At 46.4% G+C, this 22,668-nt stretch overlaps 1 protein-coding gene across 3 annotated transcripts in view; it reads left to right on the top strand.

Annotated features, from left to right (window-relative positions):
* The window catches only part of LOC135907193 (phospholipid-transporting ATPase ABCA3-like), a 327,820-nt gene that overhangs the window by 204,935 nt on the left and 100,217 nt on the right, over window positions 1–22,668 (top strand). For all 3 annotated transcript variants that reach the window (XM_070525205.1, XM_065438877.2, XM_070525204.1), the window contains one exon: window positions 16,317–16,761. In XM_070525205.1, the coding sequence (XP_070381306.1) occupies window positions 16,317–16,761 (445 nt within the window). The remainder of the gene's footprint in view (window positions 1–16,316; window positions 16,762–22,668) is intronic.

Below are 22,668 nucleotides of genomic sequence, written 5' to 3' on the forward strand. Positions count from 1 at the left end.
TAAAGTTTAGTCCTCCTCCTCCTGCGGGATGCATGCATCGAACCAAGTGATGAACAAACAGCAATGCAAGCGAGATAGCCGGCAAGGCACATGGTCAGGACAGATGGACATAACATCACGCACAAATTATGTATACCTGTTTCTCGAAGCAGTCTTTTGATTATCAGAAGAAATAAGCATTAAAAATATATCTGAGCTGATACAAGTACATGCGAATCACTTTGCTTTGCACTCACGCCAAGTCTGTGGCGGTACTCTTTCATAATGCTTGAAGTGGTGCATTCCACTCCTGGCTACACGCACTGTAGCAAAATGGGCCAAAGCAACAAATGTGTATGAAATCAAAAACGCTATCCAGTTACGTCTTGCTGTTTGTATAAGTTTTACACACGCATACACACGAGTATTTTTGAGTGCAGTTAAGAAAGGCACTCTCTATGGGACGAGCTCGATCTGGTCGCGAGAGCCTGCCATGCCACCGTGACCAATGGGGTCCTGGACTGAGGACTCCACCCGTGTGCGAGGCCCATCGAAGGACCCTGCGGTTTCCGCTTTCTTTAAATAAATCATTTCTCGCTCTCTCTTGGCAGAGAGAGCTAAGTACAGACAGATAACTCCATCAAACACCGAAAAACTAGCCTGCCATCAGTGCTGACACAAAATCAAATCTGCAGGCTGCTTTAGTCGATAGAACCGCCTTTCGTAAATGTGTACCAAATAAAAAACTCCCAGAATAAGCTAAAAGAAAACTGTAGGCTATAACAGTGCTCAAAGCAGTGCGGATGACGTTTTTAGAAACATGCATCTGACTACCTCTGCAGACGAACAATCTTCCTGGTTAAATTGCATTCTGTTTCTAAGGGCCCACTGCAGAGCAAACCTATCAAAGCAGTTCTGCGTCTCTTCGCTTTCAGCATTAGCTGACACTCGCCAGTGAGAGGGATGGGTTTCTTTGTGCGGCATCAGTCTCATTCACACCATTTGTCGTCACTTAGCAAGCCTTCCTGAATTCCGTGACTCTCACTTGTACGGCAGCTTTTTAAGGCTGCACGAAATATTCACCAGCGTTACACTGCGCAGTCACATCGTCAGCCGCACGCCCACGCATTCCTCGCGATCCAGCAACTTTTACCACACCTTGCCTTGTATTTTCGCAGAAAATAAGCTGTCACAGTATGGCACCACAATCGAACATCACACGCGAGGTTAGCCTCGACGGACACTTGTCAGCAGCCCATGCAGCAAGTCTTGCACAAAGCACATTCCGATTATACCTAGGCGAGGCACAGAGAAGCTGTCTTCGACGTCTGGATAGGTGAGCCGAGGTAGCGTAAACATTTTTGTTCTTTCGGTGATGACACAGCGGTGGCTTGCGGCAATTCATACAACGATCAAGATACGCATGTGTGCATGCGCGCTGAAAGACGCTTTCTAGAACTCACGCAACAGGGACCAACCAACGAGACACTCTCGAAGCGCGCTGATATGAAAAGCACAGTGAACATAAAAAAACAATACCCAGATCCAATAACTAAAATAGTCCTCGTTGCGAAGCGATGTGACGTTCTCTCTTGAACACAAAGTCGCTGTGCCTACTCGGTTAGAGGGCCGGAGGACATACTTTGATTTTTAAGGCGCTACACGGTGATCATTTTGCACTACTACTACGGTCAGTCAGCTGGTTCACGTTCTTGACTCAGCACATTCTTCCACAGGCCGGTTCCTTCAACGACAATCACGATTTATTGCTGCGTTCATTTTTAAAATATGCATTGATATCTTCTATATACTGTAAACTTATACTCTCAAATTTATTAAACAATAACATGTTTTTCTGTGTTTCTTGTTTAATTTGCCGCACCTCCGCAACTATCAAATACGTGCTTAGCTGTCAAACGGAAACGCCGCTTCAGAAGAAAGACATGACCTCCGATATTTGGCAACGTTTCCCAAAAGGTGGTGCCTAAATCGTGCGAGCAACAACTTTCTTTGAGTAATAATAGCGGATCTCAAAGACGTTGTTAGGTTTCGCGTCAGCGCTTGAAACGATTAAGCAATCTGAAAATCCGTCTAGCTACCAAGTTAAGAAGTTTTAGAAAATCGAGCAATCAACATTCGCGCGCCAACGATGAGAGCCGGACTGGGCGTTGAACTCTTTGTTGATGCTTCAGCGGCAGTTTCAGCCATCACAGCTCTACAGTGAACATGCTCTACACTTCCTCGTCAAAAGGTGAGTGTATTCTTATACGTTCTTCCGCTCGTTTTGTGTGCAATCTCTTCGCCGATACCCAAAGAAGCAGCTTGCGTACGCGCCCTTCCCAAACTTTGTAGTACCGGTATCGGACGGGAACTTTCAATTCGTTGTAACAACCAATACTGGTTGAGCTCAATAAAATAGATTGTTTCTAAAGGGTACCTTCGATCGTGATCTCGATCCGTATCCAATCAATCGCAATCTTTGTGTCACGATGGGTCGCATTGTTTGATGTGTTGCACTCCAATTGTAGCTGTAAGCTAATTGCCACTGCACACCTATATTTAACAGCAAACGTGTTCTAGGCAATTTCTAGGCATTTCAACTTCTCAAGGAAGCTTCGGACTACTCCCGTAGGCTAAGTGAAGCAAGCGTGCTGACGGTTGCGTATTTTATCTACGCACTGGCCAATACATAACACTCTCCACAGAAATTCCAGATTGCTTGTTTTATGAGAAGAGCAGCCACAGACCTCAACAGCATGGGCAACTTACACAAAGCCATTTACAGAAAGGCCAGTTAACCAAATGGTAAAAAAGGTACTTAAGTCTCTAAGTTGACGCTGCGCGGTACTGATTGTTCAAACTGGTCTTGGGCTGCTGAATAGCTCGTCCGCAAGAGGACAAAACTAAACCTTTATTTTGCTACTCGTGTGCGAATATTTTTGGAAGGCAAATTCTCTTTCACCTGCAGCTTAATAATGCCGGCCGCTGCTTGTTGAGCGGGCCATGTTCATACTATTGGCGAGAGCCTACAGCAACCACACATACGCAGAGACCAAATTTATCCATTTGGTGTGTTTGGAAATGAAGAGATCCGATGCTGTTTCAGCTTTAGCTCTGATGGCAGCATTATCATTTGTGAGATTTTGCGACAATACCTTCAGCTGCCGATGACTGCTGATGTTGCTATACGTGATAAAATTACCTGTCCTATTCAACAGATATTTTTTGTCATAACACAGAATATGGAGGGTGTTCGCAAATCAGTGACATGCCCACAATATGTGCCATGTGGCTATTTCTATGGAAGTAGTGGATGCATAAGATGAGTGCTTTTTATTACTTATGCATGAGTAGCATGGTTGCAGCCTATAGCCATTGTGCGAACATAGAGGCATACTTCATGTTTGTGCGTCCTTAGGCTGCAGCATCACGTTGTTCTCAAGGACGTTCCTCACTAGTATTAGTTTACGAAAAGGAATCGAGCATTGTTTATATTCAGAAGCGGAAACATGCTGTTTGCTGCTGAGTATCGAAGGAGACGGTTTTTTTATTGTTTACTTTTTACCTTAGTCCATAGTTTTGTAGTGCACAGGTGAGCAGACATTCTATTAGAGTAACCGTGCCTCCAAGCGTACTCCATAGTCTTTTTACCCTAGGATGGATCATTATCATAAAGTAATATAGAAACATACTAAGGGAATGAGGAAAGAGCGCTGTCTCTTCTGGAGAGTGAGTGAGTGAAGAAACTTTGTTATGGATGCCTGCAGAACGGTTACCCTTCCCTTGTTAGGGAGGCGTCACCGTGACGCGGCCATGACGTCTTCGCGGTGTGTGGCGCCTCTACTTCGGCCGCGGCCGCACTACTTCCTTTGGTCGACCGCGCCTGCCCCTCTTTTGGGGTTGCAGCCTCCCTCCGGTTTCGCTCGGTCGTTGCCTTTCTCCTGGTAAATGTATTTATTAAAGGTGAGCCTGTGCCCACCACACAAAGTCTCTACTGTTGTGAAAACGCCCATAAGGCGCGTTTCAAGCTGGCCTCGAACTGTCTTTTACTTTCTTTTCGGGTGAGGAGGAGGAGGAGGAAGAACTTTATTAAAAGCACCAGTCAATGAACGTCAGAAGAGAAATGCTTCTCCCCCTTCGCCCCTAGCCGTCGGCCGGAATGCCTTGAGACGCAGCAGCAGCAAGGGCTTGACCGATGATGTCCCGCTGGACGTTGGGGTCTGGGCTGCGGCTTCCCTCGTGCGCGCGGCGCATGCGAGCCCGGCCCAAGTGGCTACTCGTGCCACAAAGATACTCGTGCCTGTTCTCAGTGAACTATACCAAGGTACAGCGTGCAGCGGCCAATACGAGGCGTGATGGGCGTGCTACTTGAATGTGGCCAAGTTGTCAGGGCAATATGTTTATATTTTTTTGCCCTTTTAACACGTTTATATGTGGAGCGATCATGCTAAAATTTTGTGGAACATTGAAAAGTAGGCTGTTGCAGATGACATGGTTCTAGTACTTGAGTGGGATTGGTCTGAGAGGCGGACATACAGGAGAAATCAACACATATTCAGATAATTAAACGAATACACTAATTGGCTTTTTGATTAGTTGATTTACAGCCCATATTGCAATTAACAAATCGTAGCCAGTGGGTTTACAAGGGTGCCCTTTTGGAGTGAATTTGCAGAATGACGCTAGATTCGAGATATGTGCCATCCAACCCGCTGCAATAATGCACTGCTGTTCCAAATGCCTTATTTTAAAAAAACGCTTTTTTATGCATGGATGCACTAAAGTAACAGGAATGCCCACATATTTGGGCCTTACTTTAGGAAATTTTATATCGAAACTGGTGTAATCCTGGAAATTCATTTTAATAGGGTGCGCCTTGCAGGCCCACTGGCTATGGTTTCTAAAGCGCAATATGTGCTATAAACTAACAAATTAAGAAGTTAATTAGTGATGTGCGAATTACCGCATATGTGGTTTGATTTATCGTGCTTGTAATGTCGATTACTTTATATGATCAAGCTCCAGACCATGAAGTATTCTATCTGCCACTGCTGATTTTTAATATTATGTAGAACTTAATAATGGTCAGCCCATACAATATACGAACAATATAGTACAACAAAAAGAAATGAAAACCATATGCTACGGATACATCACCCATTTTTTACACAACAAATCGAGTTGGTTTCTGTGCCCACCGATGTGCTATGAGGAGGAGCCAAAAGCACGTGCAAAGATATTGCAGTGGTGGGGCTCAAATTCAAAAATTGTTTTCTCAGTGAAAACGCAAGTACTAATTGAAATTCCCGTGCCGAACGTTATTACACTCCTCAGTTATATCCAGTCATCTTCGGATTTTCCTATGGACCACATTAGTGTGTCACCAACGTCCTAAACATACGCTAAAATAGCACTTTTGGTAAAGTCAGGTATTGACGTTTGAGCTTGTGCGCAGGGAGTCATTGAAAATAACATTGTAGAAGATTGTAAACAGGGATAAGGTGCCTCAGAAAGGCTGGCCAACGTTTCAATAGGAGGACCTATCTTTGTCAAAGATAGGTCCTCCTATCGAAACGTTGGCCAGCCTTTCTGAGGCACCTTATCCCTGTTTACAAACTTTAAACCACAGTGTGCTATTCCATCTATCAGCCCCTTTCTTGTTTTTGGAATTGTAGAAGATAGTACGCGTTAGGTGCTCTTCTGAAAAAATAATTCCAGGTTCTGTTCCATGATTGCGTCTTCTGGAAAATTTCCCGATCACGCTATAATTTGTGCATCTTTACATCAGCGTTAAGGGTTGTAGAACTTGTTTGTGAAACTGTCCTACAATGAAGGCACAATGTTCAGACAACGCAAAAACGCAAAGTTTGAATGAATATCTCAAACGGTTGATTTTTGACGACTTCTTGTTTCGCACCTGCTTTTCCCTTTCGCAAAGTTGAAATGGCCCTCACCGACACAAAACATCTTTTCCGCTCAATATGTTTCGGGCAAATACTGTGCAAGTATTCCTTATATATTTGTAATTTTTGAATTTTTATATAAATTTATATTGGTTGAGCGCGCCACGGTGGGGACAGTTGCATGGAGTGACCATTTGATGTTTCTTTACAATGTTCTCCTGCATAAGGTCACTACTTTTCATGTTTCACACTTATGGAAAGCTCAAGTTATTAGCAAGAATTTTTTGTAGCCTGTTTTCACAGTAAATGTGGCTTACTTCAGTGTTTCGATGCCACTTCACACTTTGATGTAATTCATCAAGTCTCTGCAGGTTGCCGCGTTATTGACTTGGAAACCAGTGAGGTGTCTAGATGGCAGTGAAGCGATCGAAGGAGGCACGTGTTCATCACTTGTGCTGCTGGCCATCCTCTGTGACAGTGAAAGCTGGCTGTCAGACCTTAGAGGACTTCATGTTGTTATTCTAAACCCTTGCTGTGCTGACTACTTCAGACTTGCTGTTGTGTCTGCAAGCTTAGGCAAAAAGACTGACCAGATACTCGGGAGGATGTACCATGCAATCTCAGTTGTACTGTGCCGTGTTTTTGTCAAATACAGCATGATGCAGGATAGTTCTTGTGCTGTTATTAAGAAATGTAAATTGTCCTTTGCCACCAAAATCCGAGAACATGACAAAAAGCAGGAAATTTCGAAATCTCACGTAAGTGGAACGGCAGAATGTGTTATAGTCGACGTTGTTAATGGACTGTATTAATATGTGATGCAAAACCTTGACGTTTAATTGAAAATGTATTTGTTTAACTGTGTTATCGGTGCCGTTGACACTGGTCTTCCAAGAAATGTTACTGTTATCTAAGTGTCATTATTTCCAGTATGATGTAAGGAGACGGTAAATAAATGCATTGTTTGACATAACCAGGTTTTTCTAAGACATATTCACTGTGAATAATGTTGACCAATGCTTATTCCTGGGTGCACATTCAATCACCACATGTTCACCCTGCACAAAACCTTCCTGCATACTAGTGTTTGTGCTTAGTAGCTGACGTTGGTAATTATGCAATTTCTTGGCAGCGCATGCAGCTACCGACACACGAATGAGGTGAAGTTGGATGAGCATTTCAGCATAAATGCTGCATCATCACCATCATTTATTGGTCCTTAAAGACCCCTGGAAGGGGCAGTACATAAGGGGGGGGGGACATTGAACACAACAACGCAGGTCACTGTCAAACATTGTCACAATCAGTAATCAGCAGGATATATACAGCAAAAAAGTACAAGAACCCTTTAAATAAGCATTAACAAATATAAACGTAGCAACAGTGAAGTAAACAAAGGCAAACAGAAGAAGGCAAGAATTTCCACATGATATATTCAAATAGCATGTCAGCAATTGCCGGAACTTATGTGGATCGCGTTCTATTACAATATGGTCTGGTAATGAATGTCATTCTTCAATTGCAAGAGGCATGAATGACTTGTTAAATGCGTTAGAGGAGCCGTGCAGACGTAGAATGCTCATGGAGTTGAAAAGACGGCATGATGTTCGGAGAGGTGGAAGCAGGAGAGAGTCCCGAAGCGAAGGAAAACAAAAATATAGCTTATGAAATTATGACAAATGGACGATTTGTCGTCTGTTTGTCAGAGGCTCGATGTCAAGCGATAATTTTATATTGATAACACTGGACTGAGTGTCGTAGTCGGATGAAATATATCGGGCTGCACGGTTTAAAATGGCTTTAGGTTACCGATTAGGTAAGCCAGATGTGTATTCCAAATTGGGGAGCCGAATTCTAGTTTGGTTCGGACAAAAGTTTTGTAAGCTAGACTGCGAATAGAAGGAGGGGAGAAGCTGAGGTGCCGTCTGATGAATCCATGTGATTTCGATGCATCAGCTGCAATCTTCGTGATGGGCTCCGACCAGGTGAGTTTGCTGGTGATGTGAATTCCAAGATAACGGTAAAATTCAACTTGGGAGAGGGTGGCTGAGTACAACGAATATGCATAGATGAGGTTAGTGCGCTTGCGTGTTACCTGCATGTATTTGCACTTTGATACGTTCAGCTTCATTAGCCATGTCAAACACCAGTCTTCAATTCTGTCCAAGTCATTTTGAAGCAATAACTGATCATTGGATGTGGTTATGCGGCGGTACAAGACGCAGTCATCTGCGAAAAGACGAATGCACGGCGAAATGATGGAAGGAAGATCCTTTATGAAGATTAAAAACAAAAGTGGGCCGAGCACCGCGCCCTGCGGGACGCCAGAAAGAACTGCAGTTGTGGGCGAATGATCATTATTGATAACAGTAAATTGGCATCGACCGGATAGAAAACAACGAGTCCATGTTAATATCAGCGGATCAAGACACAAGCATGAAAGTTTGGCTAAAAGGCGCTGATGGGGTACACGATCGAAAGCTTTTGAGAAGTCGAGATATATAACGTCCGTCTGAAATGAGGAATCTAAATTTAGGTGAAGATCGGTTGTGAAAGGGAAAAGTTGGGTTTCGCATGAGTAACCGGGTCTGAAGCCGTGCTGGTTGGGAAAAAGAAGCTGTTGGGATCAAGGTGAGATGCAACTTGTGAATAAATTATATGCTCCAGTAGTTTGCAAGCAATGCATGTTAGTGAAATCGGCCGGTAGTTAGAAGGATCAGAACAGTTACCTGCTTTAAAAACCGGTACTACCTTGCTCAGCTTCGAGTCGTCTGGCAGTGAGCCGGTAGCAATCGATTGCACGAATATTATTTGCAGAAACTGGCTTGATATGTCCTTGGTGCATTTCAGTATCTTAGACGATATATTATCCGGTCCAGAGGCGCTTGAAACTTTGAGCCTTTCAATAAGCTTTATGATACCATGTGTAGTGATGGTAACGGGCGGCATCTGTGAAAACGGAAACTTAGATAGGGGAAGGATATTTAAGGTCAGTTCATTATTAAAAACTGAGGAAAAGTAAGAATTCATTATATCACTGCGTTTGTCTGCTGGAACTTCAGAACCGTTATTGCTAACCAATGAGATATTATGTGATGACTTAATGGCGGGAATTAAAATTTTCCACAATTTTTTTGGATTGGAGCGAATAATGTCCTGTAAATCCATATGATAAAATTTTCTTTTTGAGCATCGCAAAAGTTTTGTGCAATCGCGAAGACAACAAAAATACCTTTCCCAACGCGAAGCGCTAGCCGAATGTTTTGCTGCCCGGAAGAGTCGTTTCTTTTTATTTGAGAGTTTTCTGAGGGCATTAGAAAACCAGGCTCTGCTGGCATCGCTTCGAATGCAAACAAGGGGTACATATCGGTCAACGAGTGATAACAACTTTCGTTTGAAAAGCAGCCAATTTTCATTTACTGTTCTGGAAGTGGAGGACATGCGGAAGTAATGAATAAACTTGTCCAGCTTGATGATAATATTCTGAATGTCAGCATTCTTATAGTCTCGTATATATTTGACAAATAGTTGACGAGTAGGAATGGGTACGGACAGTTTGAACAATAAGAAGCAATGATCGCTGAAACCGGGAATGCATGATAATGACTGAATGGATTCAGGGTTCGAAGCAAGAACAAGGTCAAGAGTATTGTTTTGGCGGGTTGGCATGTCAACTGTTTTTGTAAGAATAAAGGCAAGAGCTAAATTAATAAACTCTTTCGATTGGCCACTGTACGCCGATAAGTCAAGCCAGTTAATGTAAGGGAAGTTGAAATCGCCACAAAGTAAGCACCTTGCGTGGGGATAGCCGTCCTGATGGTCCAGTAGGATTGAATACAAATGGTTAACAAGTAAAATGTCGGCATCCGGGGCACGATCGCATAATATTAAAATTATTGTACTGTAAGGCAGTGTTAATTTCAGAGCAACAATTTCATGATTACTTATTGGTAAGACACAGAAATGGGCACACTCGACCGCACGAAAACAAGCACACCGCCATTCCTCCGTCCCACTCTGTCGCACCTGTACACCATGAAAGATCGCACATCGTGTAGCAACTCATCATTCGAGATAACAGAAGTTAGCCAGGACTTAGTAAATATTGCCATGTCTGTACTGCTATCATTTAGGAAGGCTTCAACAGCGTCTTTCTTCGGCAATAGCTGCGAATATTGGCTAAAAGAACCGCCAAAGTATGATAAGTCGGTGCGAAGTATCTCCCGCAGGGTGGCTGCGGCCGGGGGCGTGGCGGCGACAAGTAAGCGGGTGACGGTTGCTATAATTGCACTTCCTTGACAGAATTTGTTTCAGAATTGTATATGAATTGTCTGCCATTCATGGTAAGCTTGTCGAATCGGATCCTAAAGTCAGAGCTCCTTTCTCGGGCGCAATTGAAAAGCATTTTACGGGCTTTTCGCACACGTGTTGAATAATCATCACGAATTGCGTAAGACATATATTCAAGCTGGGGTCCCACTGATAGAATGTCTGATTTAACTTTGAAACGCCCGAATTTCACAACTATAGGGCGCTTCTTGTCTGTCCGGAATCGCCCCAGCCGGTGCGCTCGCTCAATGTCGTCAGGATTTAGGTTAATGCCAAGTTTCTCTGAGCAAAAGGAAATAATCTGGGTCTCAGACTCTGCCCAGGTTTCGTCTTTGCTATCCTTTATTCCGAAAAAAATCAAATTTGACCGGCGTCATCACGTTTGTTGGTAAGAGCTTTGATTTCCGTGGAGAATTTCTCAATGCTTGTTTTCAAGGCGCAAGACGAGTCGTTCGATTGATTAATCTCGACAACTTTTTCCAGTGCGTCGACACGCGAAGACAGGCGGCCTACCAGACCTTCTACATTAGTTTGGGCAGCGCGGATGTGTGTGAAATAGAAACAAGCGACACAAGTTCGTCACCGTTCGAAGGTCCGGGATTCAGTTCCACTTCCCTTGACATGACAAGCAAGAGAGATACCAAATTGACATTGAGGCAAAAATAACATGAAAAACACAACAATCTGCGGTAACAACCGAGCAGGTCAGAGGGGCCCCACACTGCGACCAAAAAAGGACTACTGGATCGGAGGCAACTAGCGAGAGGGAGGCAACTAACCTGCGCAAGAACGAGCGGTAGCATGACCACGTTCGTCACAGCGGCGTGCCCTGAATGGCCCCAGAACGGAAGCGGTATTTGTAGGCAAGGCGAAGCTGCTGAGCTGGCAGTACTGCGTTGTTGCCAGGAGAACTCGACTGTAGCTGGATGCGGAGGATTCAGCCTGTCTTCCGCTGCTCGGTCGCTATCCCCAGGAGTCTGTGTAGCAGCGTCATCGGGTTGACCAGCGGTGGCGGGATCGATGAGGCCGAAACCAGAATGTATCGGAGCAAGGGTGCATAGCAGGAAAGCCTGCGCAAAAAGGAGCGGTTGAATGACCGCGTTTGTCGCAGCGGCGTGCCCCGAATGGCGCCAGAACGGAAGCGGTATTTGTAGACAAGGCAAAGCTGCTGAGGTGGCAGTACTGCGTGGTTGCCAGGCGAAGAACTCGACTGTACCTGGATGCGGAGTATTCAACCTGTCTCCTGCTGCTCGGTCGCTATCCACAGGAATCTGTGTAGCGGCGTCATCGGGTTGACCAGCGGTGGCGGGATCCAAGAGGCCGAAACCGGAATGTAGCTGAGCCAGGGTGCATAGCAGGAAAGCGTGCGCAAAAAGGAGCGGTTGCATGACCGCGTTTGTCGCAGCGGCGTGGCCCGAATGGCCCCAGAACGGAAGCGGTATTTGTAGGCAGGGCAAAGCTGCTGAGGTGGCAGTACTGCGTGGTTGCCAGGCAAAGAACTCAACTGTAGCTGGATGCGGAGGATTCAGCCTGTCTTCTGCTGCTCGGTCGCTATCCACAGGAGTCTGTGTAGCGGCGTCATCGGGTTGACCAGCGCTGGCGGGATCGATGAGGCCGAAACCGGAATGTGGCGGAGCAAGGGTGCATAGCAGGAAAGCCTGCGCAAGAAGGAGCGGTTGCATGACCGCGTTCGTCGCAGCGGCGTGCCCCGAATGGACCCAGTACGGAAGTGGTATTTGTAGGCAAGGCAAAGCTGCTGAGGTGGCAGTACTGCGTGGTTGCCAGGCGGAGACCTCGACTGCAGCTGGATGCGGAGGATTCAGCCTGTCTTCTGCTGTTCGGTAGCTATCCACAGGAGTCTGTGTAGCAGCGTCATCGGGTTGACCAGTGGTGGCGCGATCAATGAGGCCGATACCGGAATGTGGCGGAGAAAGGGTGCATAGCAGGAAAGCCTGTGCAAAAAGGAGTGGTTGCATGACCACGTTCGTCGCAGCGGCGTGCCGCGTCGCTGCGAGCACTACTACTAGGTACTACTAGGTGAGCACTACTGCTTCAATCGCGCATGAAATTGTTGTACCCTGTTTTTAATATTTTAAGTAAATTGTAACACGATTGCCTTGTAAAAGGACGTTTTGATGCTTGCATCGAATATCAGCTTTTCATTTTAAATTTATTTCTAGGGATGGTGCAAGGCTTTGTCCATTTGAAAAGGTTCACTCAGGAGGAAGATATGATGACTCCGGGCACACCACGGCATGGTAATTATTTCTCAGGCTTCTTAAGGTGAGTATATTTTTAAACATTTTTACTAAGGAGAGAGTCTTCTATTCAACAAATAAATGAAGGACTTCAAGGTCGACTCCTCATTAGATTTCACGTCGAGCGAAAATGCTTGCTCAACATTCTGAATTGCACTTTCGTGAAGTGCATGAAATCCTCTCAGGTTCATGTGCAGCAACTTCGCAGGCTAGACAGCTGTATTGGTTTTTCAAAAAATGAGGCCTAACTAGTACTCCATGTTCGGCTTTATGCAGATGATTGGGCACAGATACTAAGCGTGTTCTCGTCGAAAGGGAACAGCAAGTCGGAAACGCTAGCGAAGCTTCTCCTAGAAGCTAATCCATTCTCGGAACAAGCAGTACTTTTTGTCGGCTTTGTATTCTACAACGAAGCCACGTGGAATCGGAGCATGTGGAGGTCATATGGAATTTGCTGCATGAAGCTGAAATTTTCGTTCTGTTGTGCCAATTTCAACGTGCCTGCTATGAACATGGTAAACGCAAAACAACACATAGGCACAAGAATCATTCGTAACGAATAACTTTGTTTGGCCCTTTTGTTTCTTCGTATTTCTATCTTTATTCTTGTGTTTCAAGCTGTTCGGTCACTTTTGGTGCTGAGGGAATTTTAGGGCTCATAGAGCAGATATGCTGACTAGATCTGCTTTTTTCAATATTTCAGCATCCTCAGGCAAAATCACCTGCAAGGTTACCCAACCTGTGGACCCCTCCGGAAACCTTTACTCCTGCTCCGACTTCTCACATTTAGTCAACTGTTTTCGCAACTCGTTTGTAAGCACCGGCTTCACCACACCATACCATCGTGCGTCTGTTGAGCACAAATGTGGTGCATGGGACAAAGACAAAATCTATGTAAATTTGAAGGCCATGCCACATATTACAAAAGCACAAATTCGGCCCAAATCATTCGCGAAAATGAAAGTAAACTTGACCTTCATACTGTTCAGTGATGAATGTTTGAAAGGCATGTTTTTGTTTTCACTTCTTAGCTAATTAACATCTCTCGGCTTTCAGTACATGTGAACATCTCGGCTTAGCCAGGAAAAATGAGAAAAAGACATATTGGAATGATCAGGCAACATCTCGGTACCAATGACCATCCAAATCCTGGGCAGTGTCTTGGCACTGTACATCGCTTGGGTTTTTGTAACCACGCTAGACCACCGAAGAATGGACACTCTTGACTGAAGCATGTAAACGATCTTCTTGATGCCTCTTCATCAGCCACAGTGCTGGCTATGTCACCAAAGTTCAACAAAAAAGTTACTGCAATGAGGGCATTTCTACCCTTCCCAAGAAGGAACCAGAAGCCGAAGTCATCTACTTTGACAGGAGGGTATTGTTGTATCCTTGTGGCAATCTGGCCGAACTGGTAAAGACCCAAGAAGATGTGCTAACTTTTTCCCTGTTGATAAGCTGCATTCCTCCGGCGCACATGATTTGTTACAGTTCTTAGTATACGTCAAATTGAACCGAGTACGCTGGGATGTTCAGAGCAAAGAACTGGCTATAAAAATAGAGCAGTTTTATCGACTCACATGCGTGCACTTCTTGACAAAGTCTTTAGATAAAGAGAAACCTACCCAAGGAGAGACGACAAAACCATTGGAAGTTCAGGAGTGCAGGTCGATTGACCTCCTCGAATGTTATGCGAAAATATGTGAATTGAAAATTGTGAAGAATAAATGTGTTTTAAACTTTAACCGTATATATTTAGCGTGTATATAACGTCAAGGATACACTATAAAGGAGGGGAACAACTAAAAAATAATAATTGACAATGTTCAGTGCGTCAGAGCCCCCCCTCCCCCCCCCCCCAGCTATACCACTGCCATAATATAAGCACTCAAGGAAAACGGATAGAAAGAGAAAATAAAATCTAAATGCTTTGAAAACTCAACAAAACCTTTATCAGAGAGAGAAAAACTTTGAGAGGGAAAACTAAACACGCTACACACGAACAACTACTCGTTATAAAAGAAAATATTAAGCAATTTACGCTCAAAACAAAGCTCACTGAGGGAGAAACACAAGAACACACTAAGTAGTTTTGCTATGCGCTGGTTTAAATATAATAATTTACCTGAAGTATGCGAAACATGTAGATACTGCTGAATGCTAGGAATCATTTAAGTATAAACTAAAGCTCACATGCCAGTTTCGTCTATTAGAAACCTTCTGTGGGCTTTGTTTATGTTAATTAGCAACAATTATAATTAAAAGCGCGCCCTGTTCAACAGAACAACATGACCAGTCAATTCTCTGTTATCGCACCACATGGACGCAGTGTGTAATTATTTAAAACAAGGCGAAAGTATCCACGTGCTGCCCCACGAACAAGTGGTCAGTGCCGCCACCGCTGGCACCTGTTTCACAGCAAGCGCCATCTATGAGGGCCACCATCTTTCGTCGCGAATTCGTGAAGCCTTCCGCTCTCACCTATCACACTACCCCACTCTATTCCCCATAACTTGACATCAGCTTTGCAGTATCGGGGCTTAGGTGGAGATAGCCATGAAATTATTTCCTTTTAGTTATTTCCAGCTGTACGAGGCACAGGCATACCGACGCTTTCAATAAGTGTTCCTCCCGAGTGTTTAAGGGTTCCTCCAGTTAAACTAAGAAAATTCATCTAGTTCAGATAAATGTTTGTCTTGGCGAAAAAAAAAACGTCAGTCAAGATTAATGTGGAGGAATGTGCTTACTTTGCTACACGGTACATGCCTTTGTAGCGTAAATAGAAGTTATATGGGGTGAATATACGAAGGCTTTAAATGATATTTAAAAACGGCAGCTTGCAAATAGGAGTACATTGAAGGTACCTGCGGAGACATGCCATTAATGGTTGTGAGCATGCGTGACGAAGTATATGGGCTAGTCAGTGGTTAACAAAGATCCATTAATCAACTACTATCTTCACCGGGCTAATCGAAATTTGGTAATTGAAGCGATCCCTCCGTACAAGCCATGTCTACTTTTACATCTGGCAAAATGCCATTACTCGCGCAAGGATGGCTACCAGAGCGCGCTACCAGAGCTACCAGAGCGCCCAAAGCCGTAACTGGCAGCCTGACTCCAGCGCAAGGCCACGCGACTTCAGGCGACGTTCTGCTTACGTAACCAGCGCCTCCCAGACCGCACAAGGCCTCTGCACGATCGATTCGTGACGTCATGCTACCATGACCGACCGAGTGCCATAGAATTTAATGGGGAAGCGCCCGAGTAAGGCTTGGGGATTTTCACCTCATGAGTTTCGTCCCACCGGGCATGACAGCGGAAACGTTGGTCCAAGTAGCACGACGTCGAAAAGCAGAGTGCACAGGCCTTCTATCTAGGTGGCGTTGGAAATACGGCGCTGCAGCACACCGGCTGCCCGCTGCTGGCTGACGTAATCACAACGTCACATCAAGAGGCACGGCTTCGCGCTCGCTGCTGCCTCCCACTTTCGGGTTCCTGCATTTTGATAGCCGAATATGGGTGCGCGATAATACTGGAGATAATGTCATGTTTCTAGATCCAAATGTTGTATTATTCGTACGGAGAGCTCGCCTCAATAGCCGAATTACAATGAGGCTACATAAATTGAAAGCCTAAAAGGTAATTATATGGAAATTTTGATAACTAGTGACTAATTACCGCCTATCACCAGTGTCCCCGTGGTCGACACCACTCACGGCACGTCTCCGAAGGAGCCGTACGGTCATTTCAGAGCGGCATTTTTAAACCTTACTTAAAGCCTTCGTAGGAACACTCTCTATAGCCGCTACTTTTTCAGCGTACTCACTCCTACACGTGTAACTTCCAGGAAAAGACATCGACGTTGTCTGCAAGCCAATTACGAAACGGCGCACGGTGGCAAGGTCGTTCTTTGCCCTTTTCGTCAAGCGTCTCTTAATCCTTCTGCGTGGCTGGGATGTCTTCCTGCTCTATTTTGTGGGTCCGCTGGCAGTTCTGGGGATATTGGCGTGGAATGCAAATGCTGGAGCCATGGGTAAGACCCCGGATCAAAGCCGTAACAAGACCCTCGACATCCCCGTGGAACTAGGCGTCCACTTCCCGAGATCCCGCGTCGTGGTCGGCGAGTCACCAGCCACCAACGTCAGCCGAAACCTACGCACACTCGTGGAGGCTGAAGGCTGCACCGTGCTCGCCACAAAAGACGCGGAGAAGGAGCTCCGCAAATATACCAACGAAGACTTTCCAAGTGTCTTCACCGTTTACCCATTGGCAGTGGCATTTGAGTCCGATGAGTGAGTATACTGATTTCATTTATTCCGTTGAATTCGGTTTCAGAGCTTGTGGCTGGGCTAGTTGGTTGATGCTCTTTGTATGCAGAAAGCAATGTGAAACCATGAGAAGAAACGGCTGGTCAAGTCCGGTCATTTCTTCACGTGCTTTCGCGCCTTTCCTTCCAATAGGAGTACTGGGCGCTGTAACGTGATGGTATTCTGAACTTTTCTATTCCAATTCTGCAATTAGCCCTCCACGATTGGTCAAAACATTTTGGAGCCACTACCCATGCGCCTGTCTGTCACGCAACGTCCCGAAAACCGCGAAAACGCCCCATTCAATCAGATATGTGCACGCTGATTATGCATCATTAGACCGGAGGGAGGAAAAATATCTGATTCGCCGCCTTTCTCGCCATTAGCGCAAAAGGCGTTGTTTGACCAATCGCTACTGGTAGAACTTTGTCGGGCTTCACCGACTTTTCCGCGCAGTCACGCGACGTCACGAAACCGTGGGCTCATCCCACCAAAGTGACGTGTACGCGTTAAAAACGCAATATTATGCCGAAAGAAATCGAAAGTTTTTCTGAATAGCCGGGTACCACTGCCCCGTTACGAAAGGAATAGCAGACGGCTGCCCGCCGATCGCTCTGACACTGGCTACTCGGAGTTGCCGGGGAGTATGGATTTATCTGCGTATATTAAAGATTTTGCGTGGCCGTGTAACATTACCGAGACATTTCAGCACGTATACGAGATTGCTGTGTCAATTCTACCTTGCTGAGTATAAGGTTTAGCGCCATTTTTAACCTTCCGTTGCATGCCGCCGCGATTTTCGACCAGCCACCGCAAGCTAAGTAAACAGAAGCGGAGCAATCATCGCAGCCAATCAGACAGGAAAAACCACTCAATGTAGGCAACGCTATCCGCTTTCGAAGCATAAGAAAGTGACATCCTATAAACAAGAAGGGTATTTGATTGGGCTTTTGAAATAACGCTGCTCGTTATCGCCCATGGTTTGCGTCGGTGGTTACGTAAATTTGACGTCAGGAGGTTGGAAGAAAAACAGATTGGAATAGTTTTATAATATAGGGCCCCTTCTCTATTGAATTTTGTACGTAAAAGTGTGATCAGCCTAGATATACTAAGTTCAATTTCTTTCCCCAGCACAGTGCCGACGAGCAACGACACAGGCAAGACTCGTAAAACAACGGCCATGCAAGCGCTAGGAACAGAGATGTATAATATCTGTGTGTTTCCACCGATCAGAAACTACATATAGCGATGTATTCACAATATTTACAAGAAATACAACGATGCGTAAACAAGATGGCTGTAGAGACCGATGCCACTTACATACGTGAAATCGTCATCTGAATGACGTCACCCTTGGTTGCGCCGTAACATAACCACGGCCTGTTAAGAGGCCATCTCGGCGCTAACAGTAAGGGAGGTGAAGTCGCGCAAAAGTAAGGCTTCAGCCAGGAAACATGCACGACGTCCGTGGGGACACGCGAGTCCAGCGGAGCAATCTCTTAGTTCGCATCGCCAAGCTGACGCACTATCGTGCAGGGCCCTGCGTGGCATGGCAATAGCTTTTCCTACAAGCCAACGCGGCGACATGATGTCCATAGGAGGACTGCGGAGCCAGGAGAAAATCGAACGTTCCAATATTGGCTGTCGTACCGGATCTTTGGGCGGCCTGAGAGACAGGCCCAAACAATGAAACGTTCCTTTCCTTCGACCGCTTCCTAACCTTACGTGAGACCTCCTTACAGCAAAAGACCGATGGAGGAAGCAAGCGTACTCTGAAATTTCCTTCTCCTGTCCTCACGTAAGGAACAGTTTTCGCACCCTTGTGTTCGAGAGCATCTCTTAAAAGCGTTACGCGAGCATCATTATTCAATAAAAAGAAGTATCATCACATAATTTTTAAACTGAAGTGCTGATATAGAGGCGCGTCATCGCTTTTTTATAGTTTTGTTTACTAAACTTGAAAAAGTACCGCATTCTGGGGCAAAACTTGTGTGTTCCAGCAACACTCCCACACGGTCGTCGTGCAATGCCTAGCAACCCCATTCATGCCGAACGTGCTACCTGGTCCGACTGAAAGGAACATTCCTAGCAAGGCGTACCGTGCTCGTGCTCCTCCGTAGGTGGGCAAGAGCGCGCATGCGCAAGCAAACGTCAGTTTGCCAAGCAGTGAGGTGAAGCGTTCGTTCAGGGCCAGGAGCGGCCTAATTACGCATGAAGGCAGCTTCGGGGCTACGTTACTCTGAGGAAGCACCAAGGAAGCCTTCACTGGGGGCCCCTCACTAAAGGAGGTTCAGAATGACATAAGGTGGCCGCAATGAAGGCTTGCTTACTGAGGTAAGGAAGATTGCACTGTTTTGCCATCAGTGAGCCGGGAGCTGGCAGTCTGGCGTGCCGTGTGAGCCCGGGCGAAGACGTCTTGAGCATATTGGGTCCGTCCAGGGTGGGAGCAATGTCTCAAAAAGCAAAGGACGGCGGGAGCCAAACAGGAGCTACAAGAGTTAGAAGCCAGCGATCTCATGACGGGCCAAATTATATGCAAAGGTCACGAAGGGTAACGTGCTGTCGCAATCGCTGTGGTCATCAAAAATGCACAGTCGCCCGAATCTTTAACTGGTGTGCGGCGAGGCTGGAAACAGCCTAGTAGACGATGGGCCCAGCTGAGCGCGCTTTGTCCGCATGCGCTTAGCCTCAGACTGTTTCCAGCCTCGCCCCGTCAAACGGCGCTGACGCACGGAAACGTCGCCGCTCCCGCACACCAGTTAAAGATTTGGGCGACTGTACATAGACAGCATTTCTTTTAACATGCGATTTGGCCGTCAGTCAGTCAGTCCGGTTGTCCGCGGGTAGTAGGTGGTGGAAAGCTTGTGTTCGGCAGAAGAGGAGCGAATTAATTCTTCATTTACTCTGGACAAGAAGGTGTGGCCGCTATTGGTCAGGAGCTGCTGGGGCGTGCCTTGGTGGAAGATGACGCCATGTAGAAGTAAATCTTCCACATCAATTACACAGCTTCTGCGCAAAGATCACGTGATCGCGTACCAGGTCGTGCAATCATTCGCGACAACGACCCACTCAATGCCAGATTTCGACGTCGAAAAAGGGTCGAGCACATCAAGATCGATGCGAAAGAATGGTTCTGAGGGCACATCGATAGGGTGAAAGCGTCCAGCGGGCAGCTCAGCAGGTATTTTGCGACAGTGACGGAGTGCACAGGGCAGAACGTAGCGGTGCGCAGTGTGGTACAGGCTTGGCCAGAAGTAGCAGCGCCATACGCTGTCATAAGGATGCGAAACGCCGAAGCAGCCTGCAGCATAGGCATCGTGCAACTGCTCAAGGACTGATTTCTGGAGATGGCGTGGTACGAGTAAAAGTTCTGGCCCTTCAGTACGTGAGCTGCGAAGGTAACGAACACGGGCGCGGAGCACGAACATGCGCAGCGTGGGCTACGAATACCCAGAATTGAGACGATCAATTGGAACACGTAAGCAGTCATCACGCCATTTTTCTGTGCAGGTGTCGTGCCAATCAGAAATGGCCAGAACGAAAGAGTCGGTGTCATGTGCATCATATGCAGGGTGGTGGACAGGACTAAGGGAATGGCAGCCAGCATCCTTGCGCAAACGGTCTAACTTGTATAAAACAGCAAATGAATATTCCCCGAGCCGTAGCGCCGATCTGCCCTATTGTACAGTGGGGTGTTTAAGTGAGGAGAGCCATCACAAAGCGTGGTGATAGGTAACCACGGAAAACGTGGGGCCGTATAAGTAACAGCGGAATATGGCAACTGCCCCAACTAACGCCATGTCGTTCTGTAATTGAAAAATTCCACTCGGCGGGTGACAGGAGGCGGCTGGCATATGTAATTCCGCACTCTTCGTTACGCTGCCATTGAAGAAGTGCAGCACCAATTCCTCGATCACTGGCATCCGTGTGGACTTCTGTGGCGGCAGATGGACCATAATGAGCCAGCAATGGGGGACCCTTGAGCAAGCATACGAGGGTGGAGAAGGCTTTGGTTTTAGCAAGGCCCCATGTGAAAGCAACGTCCTTCCTATGTAAGTCGGTTAGTGGGCGAGCGGTTTCGGAGAAATTCCTGATAAAATGACAGAAATACGAGTATAGCCCAACAAAGCTTCTTACGTCCGCGGCGGAAGACGAAACAGGAAAGTTCAGGACAGCGAGAATCTTGTCACGGTTGGGTGGAACGCTAGCGGCACTGACGAGATGGCTAAGAACGGTCATTTGACGTCGTCCAAAGTGGCACTTGGACGAGATCAATTGCAGGATGGGGCGTCGGAAAACTGCAAGAACAGGCGATAGACGCGTTAGATATCTCGCGAAAGTTCGTGAAAAATATGGGAAATCGTCCAATTATAACAGGAATGTGGATCATTTATAGCCGCGAAGTAACGAGTCCATCATTCTTTCGAAGGTTGCCGGTGCATTACAAAGGCCGAATGGCATAACCATGGTTTGGTATAGGCCATCAGGTGTTACGAAGGCAGTTTTCTCACGATTCATGTCATCGACAGAGATATGCCAATAGCCTGATCGGAAATCTGTTGATGAAAAGTTTTTGGCTCCGTGTAAGCAATCGAAGGCATCATCAATACACGGCAAAGGGTAGACATCCTTGCTTGTGATTTTGTTGAGGTGTCTGTAATCCCAACAAAAGCGCCAACTTCCATCTTTCACGACAAGGACAACAAGAGACGCCCACGGACTGTATGATAGTTGGATAACGCCTTTATTCAACGTCTTGTTGACTTCTGTTTGCATAACTTGTCATTCAGCATGTGGAAGACGGTACGGCCGGTGGCACATCGGATTGGCGACTCCGGTGCAAATTCTACGGGCGACCACCGGGAGGCCAGATGTCCACCAAGACATGTCTCTGAGAAGAATTTGAGTCGAGCACTAAAATTAAGATGAGCAAGCGAAGTCTGATTGCCTTTAACAGTGAGCAGGGTATGAGGAACAAATTTTTTTTTCAAGCATAATGTCACCGGTGGGACGCCGTCATAGACGCCGTCAGGAACAGATAGGAACAACACTAGACTGAAGTACGTTGTGCCTTGAAGTTACAGGTGGATGTCTTTGGGAGAGTATAACCGTGGTTGCGGGACTGGCTGGCTATAGCAGCCATGGGGCAGTTCAAGCTGAATGACACTATACGCGCTATCAGAGGACTGAATAGGATGTTAATATGTCTAAGCCGAGCATAACGTCGTAAGGGCATTATTCCAAAACTGTAAGCAAAAATTGGAGGTCGCTTAAGCTTCGCCTTAAAGAGTGGAACGCGACAGCGTTCCCGTCGACCCGCCAAGGGGTGTAAGACAGTGGGCTACGGAGCAGTGACTACGCGCCCCGCATCGGACGCGGTGAGCGTCGAGCGGCGCCGCGTTCGGCGCGCCAACGAAATCTGCGCCTGAGCAAGCGACGGACGCCTGAGTCCTAGAAACAGCTCGTTTCTAAGGCAACACCGCATTCACTAGAGACGCTTTTGTACCGCTTTGAAGCATCGAACACGTCGCTCCGTGTAAATAAAGAAAAAAAAACACGTGGCTCCGTGGTAGCGCCTCCGTCTCACACTCCGGAGACCCTGGTTCGATTCCCACCCAGCCCATCTTGCAAGTTGTTTTTTTTATTCATGAAGTGCCTGCTGGGATTTATCGCTCACGGCCAACGCCGACGACGCCAACGCCGACGACACCGGCTTTTCTGCGACACGAGCTCCTTAACGCTGTCGCGTTAAAAGAGTCGTTAGTCGCCCCGCGATTCCAATGCCAGCGGTGCACATACCAAGCACGGTATGCGTTCCTCCATCGGCGATGCGGAGGCAGCCTGAGCCAAACAGGAGCTAAAATAGTGAAAAGCGAGCGGTTGTGAGAGCTT

Source organism: Dermacentor albipictus, chromosome 9, assembly GCF_038994185.2.
Source record: "Dermacentor albipictus isolate Rhodes 1998 colony chromosome 9, USDA_Dalb.pri_finalv2, whole genome shotgun sequence".
Classification (NCBI taxonomy): Eukaryota; Metazoa; Arthropoda; class Arachnida; order Ixodida; family Ixodidae; genus Dermacentor; species Dermacentor albipictus.